Source organism: Rhineura floridana, chromosome 1, assembly GCF_030035675.1.
Source record: "Rhineura floridana isolate rRhiFlo1 chromosome 1, rRhiFlo1.hap2, whole genome shotgun sequence".
NCBI lineage: Eukaryota > Metazoa > Chordata > Lepidosauria > Squamata > Rhineuridae > Rhineura > Rhineura floridana.
The window spans coordinates 19624319-19646517 of NC_084480.1; the positions used below are offsets into that span (position 1 = coordinate 19624319).

The following is a 22199-nucleotide window of genomic DNA, read 5'->3' on the forward strand; positions in this document are numbered from 1 at the left end:
TTGTGAACAGAGTACTATCTGGATCTATTTCAATCTAGTTTCAGACTGATTTTTGGTATAGCTGAAGACAACACTGTTGATTCTCCTGGATCTCTTAGTGGTCCTCAGTAACAATGGCCATGGCACCCTTCCGGATAAGCTTAGTTTTTGGAATTGCAGGAACAACACTTCAGTAGTTTCATTCCTACCCTGGATTGCTGATTCCAGAAGGCTGTGCTGGGGGGTTTCTGTTTGACCCATGGCACTTATGCTGTGGGTTCCCACTGAGCTCTGTCTTTCCCCCCTTGCTGAGTGAAGTTATCTGGAGACCTGGACTGAAGTAATAAGTGATGACAACTAGCATTTACATCTCATTCAAGTGAGGAGGTAGAACTGTTGAACTGGTGCCTGGAGGCAGTAATGGACTGGATGAGGCCAATAAACTGAAGCTGAATCCTGACAAGGTGGAGATGTTATTGGTGAGTAGTTCATATGCCTACGGTGCAGGTATTCCTCTTCTTCTAGGCAGGGTTGGACTCCCGTAAATGATCAGATTCAGTGTTTGAAAATGCTCATAGATCCAGTTTGGGCACTAGAGTGGCCTTAGTGGCACTGAATGCTTTCTACCAGATTAAACTGGTACACAGATTGTAGTGCATCTTGGACAGAGGTAGCTTGGCAACACTTATCTATATTTTGGTAACCTCAAGGGTGGATTAATGTATTGCCTGTAAACATTGCAACATACACAAAGTCAGACCCTTCAGCTCAGTACTGTCTTCACTGACTGGCAGTGGCTCTCAAGGGCTGCAAGTAAGGAGTCTTTTCCCAGCCCTACCTTAACTATGCTGGGGGCTGAACCTGGGATCTTCTGCACGCAGAATAAATACTCAGCCACAGAGCTTCAGCTGTGGAACTGGCTCTGAAGAAATCTTGAAAACTGCAGCTAGTTCAGAACATAATAGCTAATCTTCTAATTGGAGCTGGGCAACAGGATCATAAGTTGCCTGTGCTAAAACAGCGGCACTGGCTACCTGTCTATTTCTGAGCTGAATTCAAAATGCTGGTGCTTCCCTTAAAAGCTTTACATGGCCCAGGACTCTGCTGGAATGTTTCCCCCACATCAATCTGCCTAATTACTGAGGTCTCCTCTGGAAGCCTTCACTTTTTGAGGTAAGGCAGGTAGTAACTGGACAGGTGGCACTTTCAATCATGTCATCCCACATACAGAATATCCTAACCAGAAAGGCTTGCCTGGTTATTCTCCAAGGTTTTTAGATGGTTTTTGAGCTTTTAAGCCACTGTAACTTGTTTTACTTTCTCTTTCTTATCTGGGACTTATTTATTGTGTTTTATTGCTGCTGGGACTTATTTGTATTGATAATGTATCTTAAAACACATATCTTTGCCCTCTAATGTTTTAATAGTGGGAAATAAGATAAATGTTCAAAGTTTCCCAACAGTTTCTAAACTTGCTCGTTGGCTTCGATCACCAAAGAGTAGAAGTATTCATGGTGTTGCCTTCATGGGGCGAAGGACCTATTAGAATGGTCCGCCCCAGGCGCCTGATGGATCCGGATGGATTCCTGACTGCGCTTGGGGAATTGGAACCTGCTGAAGGTCGCCCAGTCGAAACCCTGGTGAAGGAGTGGAATGATGGGATCACCAGGGCATTAGACCGGGTGGCTCCAAAACGTCCTCTCCCCCTGAATAGAACTCAGTTAGCACTGTGGTATACACCACGGTTGCGTAGTCTGAGACAGGAGGCGAGACGACTAGAATGCCGGTGGCGGAAATCCCGCTCCGAAGATGTCCGGACACAGGTTAGAGCAGCAGTAGCTGCCTACCAAGTGGCAATAAAGGCAGGAAAGAAGGCTTTCTTTGCTGACTCTATTGTGTCTGCGGAGTGCTGTCCCAGGAGGCTGTTCCAGGTGGTTCGAAGCCTGGTCGGTGCAGTTGCCCAGGAACCCTTGGAACAGTCAAAGGCCTCCTGTGACATATTAGCAAAGCACTTTGCTGATAAAATCGAACACTTACGGAGCTCGATCCCGTGCGCCGTGGATACAGTAGATGAACCAGAGTTGGCCAGTTGCATGCCGGTAAGTTGGGATCGGTTTCGGCTTCTCCCTTCTGAGGATGTGGACAAGGTGCTTTCGACTGTGAAGCCTACCACTTGCCTAACTGATCCTTGCCCATCATGGCTCCTTATGAGCTGTAGAGAGAAACTGGGCAAGGGGATTAAAGCGGTGGTAAACACATCCTTGAAAGAGGGTGTGATGCCATCAGCCTTCAAGGAGGCAATTGTAAAGCCCATCTTAAAGAAGCCCTCCTTGGATCCCCAAGTTTTCAATAACTTTCGCCCAATTTCGAACTTACCATTCTTGGGCAAGGTCATTGAGCGAGTGGTGGCCAACCAGTTGTCGACACACTTGGATGAAACGGATTACTTGGATCCATACCAATCGGGTTTCAGGACTGGTCACGGAACTGAAACAGCCTTGGTCGCTCTGGTAGATGATATGAGGAGGGCATTAGATAGGGGAGAATTCACCTTTCTTGTCCTCCTCGATCTCTCAGCGGCTTTTGATACTGTTGACCACAGTATCCTGTTACATCGCCTGGAGGGATTGGGAATTGGAGGCACTGTACTACAGTGGTTCCGCTCCTTTCTCTCCGATAGGCACCAACAGGTAGCATTGGGGGAGGAGGTTTCAGACCCTTGGCCTCTCAATTGTGGTGTGCCACAGGGCTCTATCCTCTCTCCCATGCTATTTAACATTTATATGAAGCCGCTGGGGACAATCATTAGGAGATTTGGGCTGCAGTGTCACCAATATGCGGATGACACTCACCTCTATCTCTCATTTAAATCTTCACCAGAGTTGGCTGTGGAGACCTTGTCCAAGTGCCTGGAATCCGTGAGTGGATGGATGGGAAGGAACAAGCTGAAGTTGAATCCTGATAAGACCGAGGTGCTGCTCGTGGGGGACAAGAGAAGGTTGGGAGATGTTGACCTGAGGTTCAATGGGGTGAGTCTACCCCTGAAAGACCAGGTCCGCAGCCTTGGGGTTGTGCTTGATTCCAGGTTGTCCATGGAAGCTCAGATTTCGGCAGTGAGCCGGGCAGCCTGGTATCAACTACACCTTATACGAAGGCTGCAACCCTACCTTCCTGTCCATCAGCTCCCACTGGTAGTACACGCCCTGGTCACCTCTCGTTTGGATTACTGTAATGCGCTCTATGTGGGGTTACCCTTGAAAACGGTCCGGAAACTACAACTTATACAAAATGCAGCGGCTCGACTACTCACGAATAGTCGCCACCGGGATCACATCACACCAGTGTTGTTCGATCTACACTGGCTTCCAGTTGTCTTCCGGGCCCAATTCAAGGTGTTGGTATTAACCTTTAAATCCCTATACGGTCTCGGCCCAGTTTATCTAAAGGAGCGCCTTCAACGCCACCAATTATGCTGCCCGACAAGATCAGCCACACAGGGCCTTCTCTCAATCCCGCTGACAAAAACAGCCAGATTCTTAAAACAGCTGCATTCTTAATAGAGCAGCGAGCAGTCTCCGGGGGTTTGGGCTGGATTTTGTTTTTTTGTTATTAGTAGGGTAGGCCTGTCCTCTAGGCAACAGGGATAGGGGCATGTGTAAACCAAGGGGGGAGGTGTCAGAGAAGGATGGGGACCAAGTCATACCAAGGTTGGGCGGCAGGCACTGGATTGATGCTAGGGGCAGACCACGTCAGGTTAGAGGAACAAGGGATAGATGCGTAATATCCATCCCCTGTTCCGGGTCTGCCCAAACCCAGAAGTCAACTGGGGGACGCAGGATTCCTACCGACTTTCAACTGCTGCTGTGTAATGCCAGGTCTGTAACGCAAAAAACATCTATCATCCATGATATGATTCTGGATGAGTGTGCAGACCTGGTGTGTATCACGGAAACCTGGTTGGACGAGGCCTCAGCACCCATTCTTGGGGCCATGTGTCCACCAGGTTTCCATTATGCGCAGCAACCGAGGGTTGGAAGGCGGGGAAGGGGTGTGGCAGTCATCTACCGGGAGTCTCTGGTCTTCACCAGGCCTCCGCTCCCAAGGACCAAGTTTGTTGACTGCATGTACTGGAGGTTGGGCCCGCAGGGCAGTTTAGGGATCCTGCTTGTGTACCGCCCGCCCCACTGCACGGCAGACTCCCTGACCGAGGTGCTTGAGGTGGTCTTGGATGTACGAACGCTGTCCCCAGAATTGTTAGTATTGGGAGACTTCAACGTGCATGCCGAGACCACTCTCATTGGAGCCCCTCGGGATTTCCTAGAAACCATGGCTTCTTGGGAACTGTGCCTTAGTAATACTGAGCCCACACATGTAGCCGGTCATGCTCTCGACCTTGTATTTGTCCTGGGAGTGGAGGGGAGTGGTCTGAAGTTGGGGGCTATTTCTTCGACCCCCATGTCATGGTCAGACCACTATCTGGTGAACTTTGTTCTCTCAATGCCACACACCCTCCGCAGGGGCAAAGGACCTATTAAAATGGTCCGCCCCAGGCACCTGATGGATCCTGATGGATTCCTGACTGTCCTTGGGGAATGGGAACCTGCTGAAGGTCGCCTGGTCGAAACACTGGTGATGGAATGGAATGAGGGAATCACCAGTGCATTAGACCAGGTGGCTCCGAAACGTCCTCTCCCCCTGAATAGAACTCAGACAGCACCGTGGTACACACCCCGGTTGCATAGTCTGAGACAGGAGGTGAGACGACTAGAACGCCGGTGGCGGAAATCCCGTTCTGAAGATGTCCAAACACAGGTTAGAGCAGCAATAGCTGCCTACCAGGTGGCAATAAAGGCAACAAAGAAGGATTTCTTTGCTGCCTCTATTGCATCCGCAGAGTGCTGTCCCAGGAAGCTGTTCCAGGTGGTCCGAAGCCTGGTCGGTCCAGTCGCTCAGGAACCCCTGGAACATTCTAAGGCTTCCTGTGACAAATTGGCAAAGCACTTTGCGGATAAAGTCGAACATCTAAAGAACTCGATTCCGTACGCCGTGGATGCGGTAGATGATCCTGAGTTGGCCAGCTGCAATCCGGTTTCATGGGATCTGTTTCGGCCTCTTCCTTCTGAGGATGTGGACAAGGTACTTTCAACGGTAAAGCCTACCACCTGTCTGATTGATCCTGGCCCATCATGGTTCCTTGTGAACTGTAAAGAAAGATTGGGCGAAGGGATTAGGGCGGTGGTAAATGCATCCTTGAAGGAGGGTGTAATGCCACCGGCCCTCAAGGAGGCAATTGTAAGACCTATCTTGAAAAAGTCCTCCTTGGATCCCCAAGTTTTGAACAACTTTCGCCCTATTTCGAATTTACCATTCTTGGGCAAGATCATTGAGCGAGTGGTGGCAAATCAGCTGTCAGCACACTTGGAGGAAACGGATTATTTGGATCCATACCAATCGGGTTTCAGGACTGGACATGGTACTGAAACAGCCTTGGTCGCTTTGGTTGATGATATGAGGAGGGCTATGGATAGGGGAGAATTCACCTTCCTTGTCCTCCTGGATCTCTCAGCAGCTTTTGATACCGTTGACCACGGTATCCTGTTAGATTGCCTGGGAGGGTTGGGAATAGGAGGCACTGTTTTACAGTGGTTCCGTTCCTTTCTCTCTGACAGGCATCAACAGGTAGCATTGGAGGATGAGACTTCAGACCCTTGGCCTCTCACTTGTGGAGTGCCACAGGGTTCTATTCTCTCTCCCATGCTATTTAACATCTATTTAAAACCGCTGGGTGGCATCATCAGGAGATTTGGGCTGCGGTGTCACCAATATGCTGATGACACGCAGCTCTATCTCTCATTTAAATCTTCACCGGAGTTGGCTGTAGAGACCTTATCCAAGTGCCTGGAATCCGTGAGTGGATGGATGGGAAGAAACAGGCTGAAGCTCAATCCTGATAAAACCGAGGTACTGCTTGTGGGTGACAGGGGAAAGTTGGGTATTGTTGACCTGGAACTCAATGGGGTAAGATTGCCCCTGAAGGATCAGGTCCGCAGCCTCGGGGTTATTCTTGATTCCAAGCTGTCCATGGAGGCTCAGATTTCGGCAGTGAGCCGGGCAGCTTGGTATCAGTTACACCTGATACGGAGGCTGCAACCCTACCTCCCTGCTCATCAGCTCCCACTGGTAGTGCATGCACTGGTCACCTCTCGACTGGACTACTGCAATGCGCTCTACGTGGGGCTACCCTTGAAAATGACCCGGAAACTACAGCTGGTACAAAATGCGGCGGCCCATTTACTTACAAATAGCCGCCGGCGTGATCACATTATGCCGGTGTTAGTTCATCTACACTGGCTTCCAGTTGCTTTCCGGGCCCAATTCAAGGTGTTGGTATTAACCTTTAAAGCCCTATACGGTCTCGGCCCAGTTTACCTGAAGGAGCACCTCCAGTACCACCAACTTAGCCGCCTGACTAGATCAGCCACGCAGGGCCTTCTCTCAGTACCACCAACGAAAACAGCTAGGTTGGTGGGAACTAGGGAGAGGGCATTTTCAGTGGCGGCCCCCACTCTCTGGAACTCCCTCCCGTTCGATCTTCGACATGCCCCTTCCCTGGATGCATTTCGCCGAGCATTAAAAACCTGGCTCTTTGGACAGGACTTCGGGACCTCCAGGGTGGGCTAAGCTTTTATCACTATTACTGAACGCCCGTTGTTTACATACTGTTTTATGCTGTAATTTAATCCTTTATTGTCGACTGTATTGTATTACTATGTATTTTAAATCGTATTTTAAATTGTATTTTACTGGAATTTAATTGTGTACGTCGCCTAGAGTGGCCTTGGCCAGATAGGCGACACAAAAATTAAATTATTATTATTATTAGACTGGCGGGAACTAGAGAGAGGGCATTCTCAGTGGCGGCCCCCACTCTCTGGAACTCCCTCCCACAAGACCTACGGCACGCCTCTTCCCTAAATGTATTCCATAAAGACTTAAAGACCTGGCTCTTTCAACAGGCCTTTGGGATTTCTGGGGAGGGTTAATTGTTATGACTGAAATGCCTCTTACCCTGCATTAGTGCTGTTGTTGCTGCTATATTGTTTTTATTGTATTGTATTTTATCACATTGTGTTTTAACTGTTATTTGTACGTCGCCTAGAGTGGCCATCGGCCAGATAGGCGACACAGAAATTAAATTATTATTATTATTATTATTACTATTCATCCAGAATGGTCTTCACCTACATGAAAGAGCCCAAAGCTCTTGAGAATTCATGGCAAAATTGTAAGGTGACCTTTCTGTGAACAACTAATATTCTGACAACAGTTGTTTGAATGTATTATTAAAGCAGTGTATTTCCACATTTCCTATAGTCTCTCATCATAATTATATCATACCTTATTTTTATTTTACTTGCTTGGAACTCAGAAAACTTTGGATCCCTCAACACCCATCTAAACAACTATTTCTCTGTCATACTTTCTAAAAGCAGGTCTACAAATACATAAAGATTTGACCATGATTTTTCCTCTATAAACTATTAACAGCTGTCCCCAAGCCACGTTCCCTCTCCCCAGGCCACACCCACTACTGGCCCTCCTCTGCACCCCACATCTTTTTGCCTGGCTGGAATGTATTCTTGAACTCAGATAATACCTCTTGGTTGCCTGGTTGGAGGACAGAGAGGGAAGTATGAATATGTGCATAATGTACAAAGGTAACATTTACATTTGTTGCTCTGCCCACTTTTGCCCCACCTACCAATGACGTGTGGCCCTCAGAAGGTTGCCCGAAAGGGAATGTGGCCCTCAAGCTGAAAAAGGTCCCCACCCCTGAGCTATGGCATAGTATCTAGTTATTTTGGTAGTTATAATTATTACTGATGATCATGTTGACAGCAATAAGCCAAAACAGGGCAAGCCCTTCCATTGTGGTGTATAAACATTTATAACAATTCAATAAAACCACATTATAAACTAATACCCCCAACACACACATACACTCTCACAGAACAGAGTGAGTATAAACCAGCAGAAAAATAATGGAAAGACCTGGCAAAAACAGCAACGTTTTTAAGGCCCATCTAACAATCTGATATGAACCCCATTGATTTCAGTTGGTCTATTGTCAGTTTGACTTACATTAGCTATCACTCAACATCTGTGTTTTTGCACCCTTGCTATCCAAAATTCCATTCATCCAACAAACTATTGCTGGTATGACTGAGTGCAGGCTCCAGGATTTTAAGGGCCCTCAAGCACAATCAGAAGAAGGCTAGGACTGGGGAGGGCAGCTGTGAGAGAACTAGAAAAGGTCCTCAAATGCAAAGATCTATCACTGAACACTGAACACTAAAGTCAAGATCATTCAGACCATGGTATTTCCGATCTCTATGTATGGATGTGAAAGTTGGACACTGAAAAAAGCGGGTAAGAGAAAAATCAACTCATTTGAAATGTGGTGTTGGAAGAGAGCTTTGCGCATACCATGGACTGCGAAAAAGACAAATAATTGGGTGTTAGAACAAATTAAACCAGAACTATCACTAGAAGCTAAAATGATAAACCTGAGGTTATCATACTTTGGACACACAAGGAGAAGGCATGACTCATTAGAAAAGATAATAATGCTTGGAAAAACAGAAGGGAGAAGAAAAAGAGGAAGGCCAAACAAGAGATGGATTGATTCCATAAAGGAAGCCACAGACCTGAACTTACAAGATCTGAACAGGGTGGTTCATGACAGATGCTGTTGGAGGTCGCTGATTCATAGGGTCGCCATAAGTCGTAGTTGACTTGGAGGCACATAACAACAACAAGCACAACACCCTCAGTGGGGCCCCCTTAAGCTGGAAGAGGTAGGACATGAAAACTGAGAATGAGCTTATGCTCCATCTGATCCTATTGTGTACTCTTTGCAAAGTAAGAACGGTAGTGCTTGGGGGTCCAGCAAATCTCCAACCATGCCACCTTGTAGAGCTGGCCCTGGTTTGAGTGCTACTGGCTTCTAAAAAATAATTTCTGGTGCTACCCTGTGTCTCAATCAGTAACCATATAACAGGTATCAAACAATGTATATGAGGGAAAGTATGCATGTGACACCAGTAGTCTGAAAAACAGTGCAAGAACTTGTAGAGTACTGAGGCCTTTCCCCCTTCCATATCAGTCACTGTCTGCTAGGGGAAGGCCTATCAGGTAGGAATAATATCTTTTTAAAAAATCATAACATTTTTCAAAAGGGCAATACTTCCTTTGTAAGCATTCAGAACCAAAACCAAAGCAGCAACAGCTGCATTGGACTAGAATAATAAAAATGCAATTAGAAGCCATGATATTTGAAAAACAGCAAATCCGATTTTTTTTGTTAGACACTTTTTCAAGTTTACAAGCATGAAAACTAAAAGCTATTTTTTAAAAAGAAAAGAAAAAAAAGTGCTGAGATTTTCAAGATTCTGCCACAAATTCATGGATAGCACAGACATGAATCTTGAAGATGATATGTTTACCACATTTTGCTAAGCTCTCGTGCATGTTTTGGCACTTAGGATATTGAGAGAAATGTTTTGAAGTTCTTACAGCATTCACTTAATGCATCAAGGACTCAATTCAGAAAGAACACCAAACCATGGTTTATGTTAACCACAATTAAGAAATGACACCATGGTTTGAACCAGGCAATCCATGATTCAGAGCTGCTTGTTAGGTTTCATTTTCCATCTGATTAGCACTCTGTTTTTTAAGCTCATTTGCATCTCCATGATTCAGCAGACATTTGAAGTAGAACTTCTCGCCTCCACAGTTCAGCAGCCTATTCAAGCAGAGCAAATGAAATGCACTGTGTGATTTCTTTTTCACCTTCTATAAGCACCTGGAGCTCTTTCCTCTCTTTTTTCCCTGTTGGTGTGCTTTCCTAGTTTTGTGGTTGTTTTTATGCTTTTGCTTTGGGATTTTTCTCATAGGTTCAGATGTAAAACAAACCACAGGTTTGTGTGATCTCTGACTGCAGCCAAACAGTCAATCCATAAATGAACTGGGAAGAAAAGTGCCTCCCTTGCATTTCCCCTGCTCCAGCTTTTTTGCAGTTTCACCTGTTCTTTCCCAATCCAATGGTACAGGCTGTGTTGCTCAGCACAATGGAGTGGAAGTGAGTTACTGGAAAATTGAAGTATTCCTATGTTCTATACAGAGGCACCTCATCTCTTCCCTCGAGTCCCAGTGCCACTAGCCACAGAGTTGTACAAGGCCGCCAAGGAAAATAAACAAACAGAGAGCGACAGCAAGAGAGAATGGAAATGGTGAGGCTTTTCTGCTCCATATCAGTTAAATATGTGCAACACACTTATATTTCCCCAAAACTAGTAGACATACCTAAGATCCGGAAAACAAATCCACACATGTCCTTTCCATGCTCACCATGGTGCATATTTCTTCCTGCTCTGGCAAGTATGAAGAGTACCTGGCCTTCTACCAACCCTGCAGCCAGGGAAGTAGACAGGGGATTGTGCCTGCTGTGGTGTTGCATTGCTGTGGTGCTGCAGCATGACATGTATGAGCACCTGCCCTGCTCCTGAGCTTGACATGAGGAGAGGGTTTGGGGATTGTTCCTGACACCACATTGCACTTTGGAGGCACTTCCAGTGCCTCTGAAGCTCAGCGTGATGTTCAAGGTAATATTGACAACCCTCCCACAAATTGGCATAGGAGAAGTATCATGGCAAACACAATTCTGGTTGGCTAGAAGACCAACCAAAATATGTGGGTCTCTCATGAAAGGACCTTCCCTGTAAACACACACCTATGCAGGCGCGTGCATACACACGCACACACAAAACCCAGCTTCATACTGTGGTAACAAAACATGCACTTTATTACAAGCAATAAAATATTTAAGGGGAATATAGAATATAAGTAAAATCAATCTCACATGGGTCTTTGGTGGTATAAACTCAACCCATGATTTTGTAGAAGTGAATCATGACTTTGGAACTAGTGAGATCGCTGCTCTTAGTCAATTAAGCTAGGCTAAAGTTTCAGATGGTAAAACAGGATTTTTTGCAATCATATGCAAATAAGAATACATTTATGCTGTAGACCACAAGTACATGATATAACTCCAGTACTGGCTGACATGGATAAACAGAAAGAGTGGCAACTACTCAGAGGTGTGTACACATGTGCATTCTGATTGCATATATTTTGTATATTTGTATAGATTCAAATATCCATGTGCCACATTACATAATTTATGTCCTGGTCACAATTGTTATTATTGTTGTATGTGTAGCAAAGCCAAAGGAAACCTATGGCAGGGGTCTGCAGGAAGGAATGACCTAGATTCTCAGTGGTTCCCAGTGCCTACTGATAACAGTGAGACAAGATTAAAGGCTGAAATCTGAAATATCTGAAAAAGAGGGCAGAACCATCCCCTCTTCAACACATAAGGGACACCTGTCTTTGCTATAGGGAAAGGTTCTGCTTTCAAAACAGTGTATCTTAATTTTAACCTACTCAATCTGGAGCTCCGATGTTTTACTGCCTCTTCAGTCTATTAGCGGATGATAACCCACTTGGTGGTGTTGTAGTGCCACTTGAAAAAGTTCTGCTCCCAAAACACTATCTCTTAGTTTTAACCTGCTCACTTTCTGCTATATAAGTTAATGGCTCTCATGGTCTTATATAATACATAGTAAGTGCATTCCAGCTGATTACTGGGGAGGGAAAAGTGTGCCGCTCCCCCATAAACAGGGAAACATAAAGAGAACCCAGCTGGATCAGGCCAAAGGCACATCTAGTTTAACATCCTCTTTTTACAGTGGACAACAAGATGCCTATGGGGAACTTGCAAGCAGGACATGAGCAGCACTCTCCTCAATTGGATTCCCAGCAACTGAAGCAGCAGAGAGGTCCATCCTCTCTTGATGAGTCCCTCAGAGGATACCTTTATTTTCTCTCACATAAGTAATGGTTCTTACTCACTCCTATGAGGAATAGCACAGTAGCACTCAGGACATTGGAGATGCCAACCAAATCTGATGCCAGCCATGACTGACAGGGAAACATAGGGGCACAAACGAGTTGGAGGAAGACTATCTTCCATGAATAAAAAAGGGCCTTCTGTCCATTGAAGGCTTTTGATCCTACATATGTCCACAACAGTGTAGGATGTGGAACTGGAGGCTGTACAGAAAGAAAAGTCAGCAAAAGTCACCTCTATCTCTTCTCCACCAGCATACCCTGAGCAGAACTTGACTCAAGAGATTCTCCCACTCATGGGAGCAAAGTCCGTATCCAACCCAATGTGTATGCAGAATACACAAATAAACATGGAATTGCTACTTTATTTAATTTCCTTACATTTATATCCTGACTTCCTTTCATTATGAAGCCAAAGGTGGAATACATGTGGTTCCCTTCTGGTCACCCATCCAGGCACTGACTACACCCAGACATGCTTATCTTTGGCAAAGTAGTGGCCTCATGTGCCTTCAGACCATCCCTTTTCTAAAATTCATGAACAAGCATGCATTTCAATGTAACAGGCAATCAGAAGCATCTTCTTAAGGAGTGAGCAAAAACACACACCTCTTTTTCTATTCTGATAACTTAAGGTTTTCTTGATCTTCAGCTTGACCAATCACTTGCCAGAAAAACCTACATCGATTCCAAACTTGATTTCTTACACTCAAACCTATTTACTGAAAATCACGGGAAATGTGCTGTTAGCTACTGAAAGCTGCAGTGGAGAGCTTTTTTGGTTTCTGAAAGTAGAGACACTACATTTTTTTTCAAACTTTCTCAGCAACTATGGGGACTAGAACCTTGCTTTGAAAGAGACTGAAACTAAAATTTAGTGTGAGTGAGCAAAGGAAGTATAAAAGTAAGCTTTGCACTGACAAAAGAAAGTTGAAATATATTGTTCAATGTCATATTCCAGTTGCAACAGTGCTGGCTGACTATTTTTTTGTAATATAACACTTCTGTTATGTATTACAGATGAATAAAAATAGAAGGAGCTGTCAATATTATTATTGTTTGCTGTTATTATTTACTAGATTTATTAGTTGCTTGATAACTGAAGGTCCCCCAAGCAAGTTACAACAGATTATTATACTATTATACAGAGAGCAGAAAAAGTAGAAAGAATCTTACAATCCATTTCATTTTCAGATTATTATTTCAAAATGTTGCATGTTCCACCTGCAAGACAATTGCATTTAACTGTGCATGGTTTTAGTTCCGAATGTTTCACACAGTATGTTCCATATTAGGATCTTGTTTTGCTTTCTTTGTTTGTTTGCATTATCCTGCTATTGAAATTTCATGACTTCGTGCTCTAAATCTTTTACCATTAAGGGCTTTATTAATTAAAACAAGTTATAGTCTTCTGTGCTGTTTAAATACTGAGATCTTATCTCTGCACCTGGACAGTCTTTTCATATAAATACAATATAGCCAGATCACAAAGACTTTTATTAAATTTTCTAGGGCAGAAAATGAAAAAGACATTTGGGCGTGGAGTGTGTGTGGGAAACCTCTGTACATGATTAACTGTTCCAGATCAACTCTCCCAATTTTTTTCACCTAAGAAGTCAAATCAACTCAACACTGTGAAGAAGCCAGAAACACACCTTTCATTCTAAATTTAGTCCCTGTTTAGGATAGATAGCCAAAAAAGCTGCCCGGAATCAGGCACCCTACCTAGTACTCTGCCAAAGTTTTCATCTCTTTGTTTTTATTTTTTTTCTTAGTTCGAAAGAAACCTTTTATTGCATCTAATAAACTCATCTGCAGGGGCAGAGAATTCAACAGTAAATGGCACAGAAAGACTGATTCCATTGATTGCGCTATGTAGATGTGAAGTTTTAAAATGTATGGCCTTTGCAGGGAGACAAAAAATAATTTTTACACATACATGGTAAACGTAAAAGTACCAGCTGAGATCCTGCATGGCTGAATCACATGTGTAAGAAATCCACACATACATTAAAAGATTTTCTCTTGGTGGTGAATCACCAAACTACTGTCCAATTAAAGAGCAGTTTGCTGATGGAAACCTGCTACAGTGAAACTTCAGGACTCTTCTAACTATGTACTTTTGTTAACTGTATAACTGATTTGTCATTTAATGGTCAGTTCACACATGGCCTGATTTATATGTTATCTTAGCAGTGTAGGAGGCAGGATTTAAACAAAAATTAGAAATTGGTCCCACAGTATCAATTGTCATGGATGGAACTTTCACATTACTTGATGATTGCAATACGTTTACATGTTCAGTTGAGAGTTATAAAGTAAGAAAAGGAATGGGGTAGCCGTAGGTCTCCAGATGCTTTTGGATCTTTAAGTCTCATCAGCAATAGCCAGCACAGCCAATAGGGATGGATGATGGGAAATGTAGAGCACTAACACCTGGAGAGCCACATGTTCCATATCCTTGCCTTAGAAAATCTAGGAACATAGTAAGTTGCATGGTCCATCTAGCTCAGTATTGTCTATACTGACTGGCAGCAACTCTCCAGGTTTTCAGGCAGAGAGTTGCTCCCAGTCTTACCTGGAGATGCAGGAGACCTTACTTACTTGTTTATTTATTTATTAGATTTATATCATGCCCTTCCTCCCAGCAGGAGCCCAGGGCAGCAAACAAAAACATTAAGAACATTCTAAAATATCATTAAAACAGACTTTAAAATACATTAAAAAACATCTTTAAAAACATCTTTTTAAAAAAGCTTTAAAAACATCTTAAAAAGTAATCCCAACACAGACGCAGACTAGGATAAAGTCTCTACTTAAAAGGCTTGTTGAAAGAGGAAGGTCTTCATTGGTGCCGAAAAAATAACGGAGATGGCGCCTGTCTAATATTTAAGGGAGGGAATTCCACAGGGTGGGTGCCACTACACTAAAGGTCTGCTTCTTATATTGTGCAGAATGGACCTCCTGATAAGATGGTATCTGCAGAAGGCCCTCATCTGCAGAGTGTAAGGGGTAAGATGGTCTTTCAGGTATCCAGGTCCCAACTTGTATAGGGCTTTCTACACCAAACCAGAACCTTGAACTTAGTATGATACGTAATGGGCAGCCACTGCAATTCTTTCACAGTGGGGTGACATGTTGGCAATATCCTGCCCCGGGAGCAGTCACATCACCACATTTTGCACCAGCTGCAGCTTCTGGACCAACCTCTAGGGCAGCCCCACATGGTGTGCATTACAGTAATGGAGCCTGGAGGTTACCAGTGCATGGACAACAGTGGTCAGGTTATCCCGGCCCACAAACGGCCATAGCTGTCTTACCAGCTGAAGCTGGTAAAAGGCACTCCTAGCCACTGAGGACACCTGGGCCTCTGGCAGCAAAGATGGAAGGATTGAACCTGGGACCTACTGCACGCAAGGAAAATACCCATATCCACACACAATACCCCAGTCTACTGGTGATCTAGGAAATTATATTTTCTTTTCTTATCGTGTCAAAGTCCTGAAATGGTTCTGCTAATGCAAGGAAGGAACTAGCTGCTTAACACTCAATCAGGCCAATCTTACAAGTCTTTTTCTAAATAAGAAAACAAATTGCTCAATACCTTTCCAGAAAATGTTGGCTTGTTTGTCTTTCTCTGTCTTCTCTTTCTCAATACATCTATGGAAATTTGTTATAGACATCTGTGCATTAACACAACTCCTGAAGCTCTTTATACACAATTGTATGAATATTCAGTGACAGTTTAATACCCATATTTTAATAGAAAGAGAATAATATTTTCATTCTATCAGCTAAGTACAATATAATCTGTTCAGTCAATTTATAAATGAGTACTGTTTAGTCAACATAATAGCATTATCTACTGTAATGTGACAAGATGAATTATTTAAATATATTTTGCCCTTCCATAGGATGTAATATTGTTTTAAAGACCTCAGAATTTTAACTACATTATTATTTTAAAAATCATAAAATCCCATGACATATTTTGATATATTATATGAAGGTGATTGTTCAAACGTGTTTATGAAAGAGAACACTGTGATCCCTGGATTGTTTCTGTATGCTAGATAATATTATCAGGTCATATGCATACAAAGAAAAATGTGACAAAATGGTGTTATTCTCTTCTTGTTTTTAATCCTTCAAACAATCGGTTTCAGTACATTCAAGAAACTAGAAGAACTATGAAATCCAAACTTTGTAATCAAAGAACAAATTTTGCTAGGAATCAAGAAATTCTAATTGGTTAATTATTTTTAAAATTATTTTTTGGTTCAAAAAGCAACTAAATGGCAGAATTATGTTGCAAGGAAGTGAAGAAATAAGACAACGAAGTCCTCTAACACTTAAATGGAGATGCCAACCTATCTGATATTTTTTAATTTAAGACTTAGGCATCTTACATCATCATAGCAGTCTTTTCTCATTGCCCTGCAAATAGTTTCCTTTCTAAACAGAAATATGTTCAAATCAAGATAGGCTCTAGAAAGTAATTGTACAGATATGAGGAAAGTAGGCATGATAAATATAGAGGCATATGATTTATCTATAATACATCTATATCTATATCTAAAAGCGCGCACACACACACACACACACACATATACATCTTTTAAGCATTCTAGTTGTCAAGAAGTTGCACGGATTTTTGTATAGAAAGCAATTTTGCTATTCCAGAACATTTAAAAGGTACACTCTACTGTGTATGTGTATCCATGTTACATACTGGCTTGATTCAAAATATAAACAGCTGCAAGATATATATCATTTGTAATTGCCATAAAAGCTATTAGAAACAAAAGGTTCGAGTAAATTACAGCTGCCACTTACTAAAAGCACACACACACAAAAATCTGTATGATTGAAACAAAAATTAAAATTAAAAAACAAAAAAACAAAAAGCATTTATGCAATCTACACTTACATTTATCCTTATTTTTTCTCTGATAGTCAAACATAGCTAAGTCTTTCTTGTGGTCACCTTTTACTTCTCAGGTATTTTCAGCAGTCTGCACAAGGGTTCACAAACCATAACTACTACATTAATTAAATACGTTCATTTCATGGCTTTCACTATTCAATGTATTTTGGTCAATAGTAGCAAGTAAACTATACCTTATGAAGACTAGAATGCTTTACCGCTGAAAACATAAAATAATAATATAACCACAGAAATGAAGTTTAAGTATCTTTACTTGCAAAATTAGTAACAACTTTTCCTGACTCCTGTTGTTTACCGATACAAGAATAGCAAAAACAGAAATTAAGAGTACCGGTTTTGTAATATGAAAGTTTTGTTATTGTTTGATTTGAAATTATGATCACATCTATAAGTGCTATACCAATGTAAACCCATAAAAGCCTGTTGGATTACTCTCTATAGGTAGAACATGGATTGCACTCCATTGTAACTCCCACTCCCATCTCCACAATACAACTACTAATAATAGCAAAGTCAAATACTTTAATTTTTAGATCTAAAACTCTTTATGGCTCTGTTGCACTACAGCTTCGTGCTGTGATTAATCTACAAATTAATCAGTAAGGTAAGCTGCTTTAAAATAGATCATATACTGCATTACTACACTTTAGAAATTTTTATGTTTAAAACAGTAACTCACAACAAAATCCAACTCACACATGAGCCAATTATTTGCTGCATGAAAGCAAGGATATCATAATATGAAAAATATATCTAGTATTTACTGCAAAAATAGTTTACATTTATGCAGGTAAATGATTAGGATACTACCCACAATTTTATATATATGCACACAAACACAATTTCCCAAAGAGAGGGGGAGGGCAATCAAGGTATTAAGTGTGACTTCATTTATTACCATAGCCCATAATTCCTTTGGTTAACACCTGGAGTCAACTGGTTGATACCTGGAAATACACACACTGAGACAGCTATTGGTGTAGGTACTTTCATAGCTCCAATTAAAAAAACTTCAGTGGAAAATGAAGACGTCCTCCTTCTATTCTGGGCTGAGACCCATGTAAATGTTTCATAAATCCTTTCCACAAATCTCTTTTAACATGCAAATCCATAAATCATCGTAATACTGACAAAGAAGTTAACTAGCACGTGAAACTAATGCGGATTCTATCTGGAGCTGCATACTGGTAAAACTATCCAAACTAGAGGCACTTTTCCAGACTTCTCTTTATAAACATAAAAAATGTACAAACATCCACTACGACTTTCTTATCCCCACAAGGCAACATTTTATACACTCCTTTGTCTACTGACATGATGAAAAAATGCTTACGATAGGAATTGGTTTCATTTGTAAAACATGTTAATCAAAGGAACCAATGGAATGGCAAATGGTAAGATCGACAAGGAGTACTTACTGAAGATGGTAAACCTGGAGGAACCTTTCGAACTTTCTTCGTTTGTACTTCTGAAAGAAGAAGACACAGCGTGGCTGTAAAATGTATGTTTGCAGGCTCCCACCCTTACAGCTGCTTCCAGTCTAAGATTCAGCACTTAGCTAACATTTCTTATTATTTACTTGCAAGACAGACGTTCAGTGTAAGTTTCCTTTTAGAAAGGTGGAGAAAGGAATAGCACAAAGTAACTCACCCACAGAGGTACTGTGCAGAGGCCTCCTTCGCGGGTTATTGCTAGAATACTGATAGTACTGAGAGCCAGGTTTGGTGGGTGAGAGCGCGCCTGGGTTGCCCATTTCCATGTCACCTCCAAGGAGACTTTGCTAAAAGATTTTTGAAAAATAAGTATTGTTATATCTAACTTTTTCCCTGCTAGCCTTTCTATACTGATTCAAATAGCACACACACTTAAAAAAAAAGGGGGGGGGGAAGAGCTTTTGTGATTGGCAAATTCAAATGCCACCACAAAAATACATTTCTCAACTTTATTTTCGGATAAAGCAGTTCTAATAAAAGTTATTTTATTTTCAGTGAAAGGCATACTTAGAATCATTCTGTTGGTTAAAATAATAGTTTAAAATTAAAAATAGCTTTCCAGTTTTATTGCTCAAAGGAAACAGCAAATGAAAATTTGCACTCTTTTGGAACTACATTAAGGAAAGATGCCCACCTGCCTTTTTTTAACTTATTCAGAGTGAACTAAATATATTGTGCTCATCAGTATAAAAAAATTACTCTGTTACTACAAAATAATTCCGTCATACAGAAGTAGCTATTCACCTAATAACGGAAAAATGTTTGTGTTAAATATAACTAAGTAGGACAAGTAGCAAATACTTAGATAAAATATAAAATGTGTTAATCACGTACAAGATATATGATTACAATGTGAAAATAATAGTATACGATGTTAAAATAAAGTAGTGTTTTGCTAAATTACTTTCAGGGGAGGGAGACAGACTCTTAAAACTGCTGGATATAAGATGTAGCAAAGTACTGCAAGACCATCCATCTATTTTATTAAGTAAGAAAGTGAACATCCAGAAATATGTACTTATGACTGGACAACAGCTATTACTTAACCAGAAGAAATAATATCTGAGCAGAGTAACAAGGAAAAAGCAAAGACTGACATTTTCTAAAAATTCTATTGCTATAACTACATTGAAACTTACCCATAATATATACATCCCCTGATTATACTCTGCATTGAACACATTGTTCTTTTAATTTTTTCTGATATGCAATAAAACAGGTGCAGATACTACCATTTATTTTATATGATGAAGAAATTTTCCATTTAATAAAGAAATTTTAAAATTAAGTACCAAAAATCTAACTTTATCGTTACTTGTAATCAACTTTTACTGACTGAACTAATTACTGTACTTGATAAAGTACAGAATGTGTTTTCCCTAATCTAAATTCTAATCACCATGTCACTCACAACAGACTTAGTAATGCTTCACTAACACACTATTCACATGCAAAACACTCTAAATAGGCCAATTATGACTCTGCCCCTGTTCCCTGGTTAACCCGCTGAGAACTGAAAAATTTCACAAGGCAGTCACCAACTAAAACAAAGGCTCCTTGTTTTAAATTAAGACAGTCTTTTTGATTCTTAAATAGCTCAACAAAGTGCCATGTCTTCGTCTGAAAGCAGTTGGTCAAATATGACCCATGAGCTGGAAAATACTTTGAAAATAAAAATAAAATCCCAACACAACTTTTTCTTACTGGGGATGTATATTAAATTGGAAATGCATTATCAGCTAATTTCAGAATTTTATGAGGTGTCCTGTTTAGTTTCTAACTTCTTGCAAAACCTAAAAGGAGATTTGTACATACTTGGCTTAAAAAACTGGAGAGTGTTAAAATCACAAAGAGCTTGGTAGATAGTTAACAGCTGATAAACATCTTCCCCCATTGACCATTTTCTTTGCTTCTGACAAAAAAGGGGGATGGGTGTTCAGAACATGTTACATGCTGTTAAAAATAAATATTGCAAATTTTTTTCTCCAACAAAGTTTTAACTCTTTAATATGTATCCTGGGAGAACGAGCATATTTCATAAATCAAGGGATCAAGCCAGAATCAAAGATTAAATATTCCAAATCCCTTTACTAAAATGTATTTTATAGAAGGTATGGAATTCAGATACAAAATCAAACATACTAAATATGAGCATGGGATATCTACTGGAATCTTTTATCGGTCAGTTATAATGAGCAATGCATCCATCTTCCTAATCAAATTAATTTATACTAACAAGAATATATATAAAATTAACCAATTATCAATATATATAATCATGTTTCCTATTAGCTTTTGTTTTTTGTTGCTGTTCCTCAAGATTAAGAGGGGAAAACTGGCAGCAATAGAGATAAGCACAAAATAGAAGTGTCCAAAGCCACTATGTGACTTGTTTAGTTGAAGTGTAGCAATTCTTTACGTTTAGCAAAGGCGACGTCAGCTGCAAAACATTTCAGTTTTCAAAATTACAAAGCATGCTGAAATTATGAAGTTGAAAATAAGGAAACCCATTACAGACTACAGGTTTATGACAGTCCTAAATAAAACACAGTCTCTAAAATAAGTTATCCAACAAACTGAGGAGGGCACTCTGAAGTAAGCCCCAGTGATGCAGGGAGTGTCTGGTCGAATTGTTAGGACTGTAGTCCATGAGATGTTTTAAACGAGATGAAACAGTATTTTTAAATAACTTTAAAAGGTGTACAAAAAAGTAAGGAAAGTTTGTGAGTAATCAAACTGGGCACTAAAAAACCTCACACTTATTGGTTTTTTAAAAGATATCCAACCAACGTACGTATATTTTGCTAAATTTATTAATATATATTAATCTGGCATTCTTACAATTGTATAAAGTATATGCATACAGCAAAAACACTGCTGGCTCTATCCTTGAGCCTGTCACATAAATGGCTCTAATTTTGTCTTGATTTAAGCCTTTGTTTTTCAATGGAACAGCTAGGTCATTCTTCTGAGGCAAAACAAAACATGCATTTACGTGCTCTTATGGGGGCTTCTCTAAGTACTCCACTGGGGCGAACCAAGAAAAATATATATCTACACATTTTGAGATACTTGTAAATAGAACAAAGGGCATTTACTAGTATTCAGTTAGTGCGAATATCTTGTAGCTGAGAAAAGGGAAGACCACAAAATCATGAGGATGGTGCAGAACAATCAGACTTTCTGAACTTAAAAAGTTAATAAAACTTTTTGTACCTAAGTTCTGTATTGGAGATTTGCTTGAATGCTAACAGAAGTGCCAGTTTTCTCTTTCTACTCTGATAAGGCTGTAACGACTGTACATACTATGATTTCAAGGATATCACTTTGTCTCACCAGTATGCAGCCAAAATAAAAGAAATGTTATAATTTTAAAAGGTCACCACTGTGATTCCTAAGAGGCACAGGCTGGGCTCCAAAGGGTACTTTAGGTGCATTGAAGGATTTGGGAATTTTGTATTTTCCCTTTGAATGCCAGACCTCCATGGCATATCGTAAATCATTTTGGGATCCCTCATGGAAGTTTGTTGTTGTTGTTGTTAATGATAATATTAATAACAATAATAATAATACAAACTGCTTTTGAAACTCGTGTGTGTGTGTGTGTGAGAGAGAGAGAGAGAGAGGGAGAGAGAGAGAGGGAGGGAGGGAGGGAGGGAGGGAGAGGGAGGGAGAGGGAGGGAGGGAGGGAGAGGGAGGGAGGGAGGGAGGGAGAGAGAGAGGGAGAGGGAGGGAGGGAGGGAGGGAGAGAGAGAGAGAGAGGGAGGGAGGGAGGGAGGGAGGGAGAGAGAGAGAGAGAGAGGGAG

The 22199-nt window shown here is 41.2% G+C and overlaps 1 protein-coding gene across 16 annotated transcripts in view; it reads right to left on the bottom strand.

Moving 5' to 3' along the window:
* The window catches only part of TCF4 (transcription factor 4), a 522418-nt gene that overhangs the window by 191963 nt on the left and 308256 nt on the right, over positions 1-22199 (bottom strand). For 14 of the 16 annotated variants that reach the window (XR_009761187.1, XM_061614925.1, XM_061614994.1 and 11 more), the window contains 2 exons: positions 18551-18680; positions 18319-18368 (listed from right to left, as the gene is read on the bottom strand). The exons of the other annotated variants lie outside the window; for them this stretch is intronic. Coding sequence is in view for 13 of the 14 variants with exons in the window: in XM_061614925.1 (XP_061470909.1) it covers positions 18319-18368; positions 18551-18680 (180 nt within the window). In the remaining variant the exon portion in view is untranslated. The remainder of the gene's footprint in view (positions 1-18318; positions 18369-18550; positions 18681-22199) is intronic. 16 annotated transcript variants of the gene reach the window in all.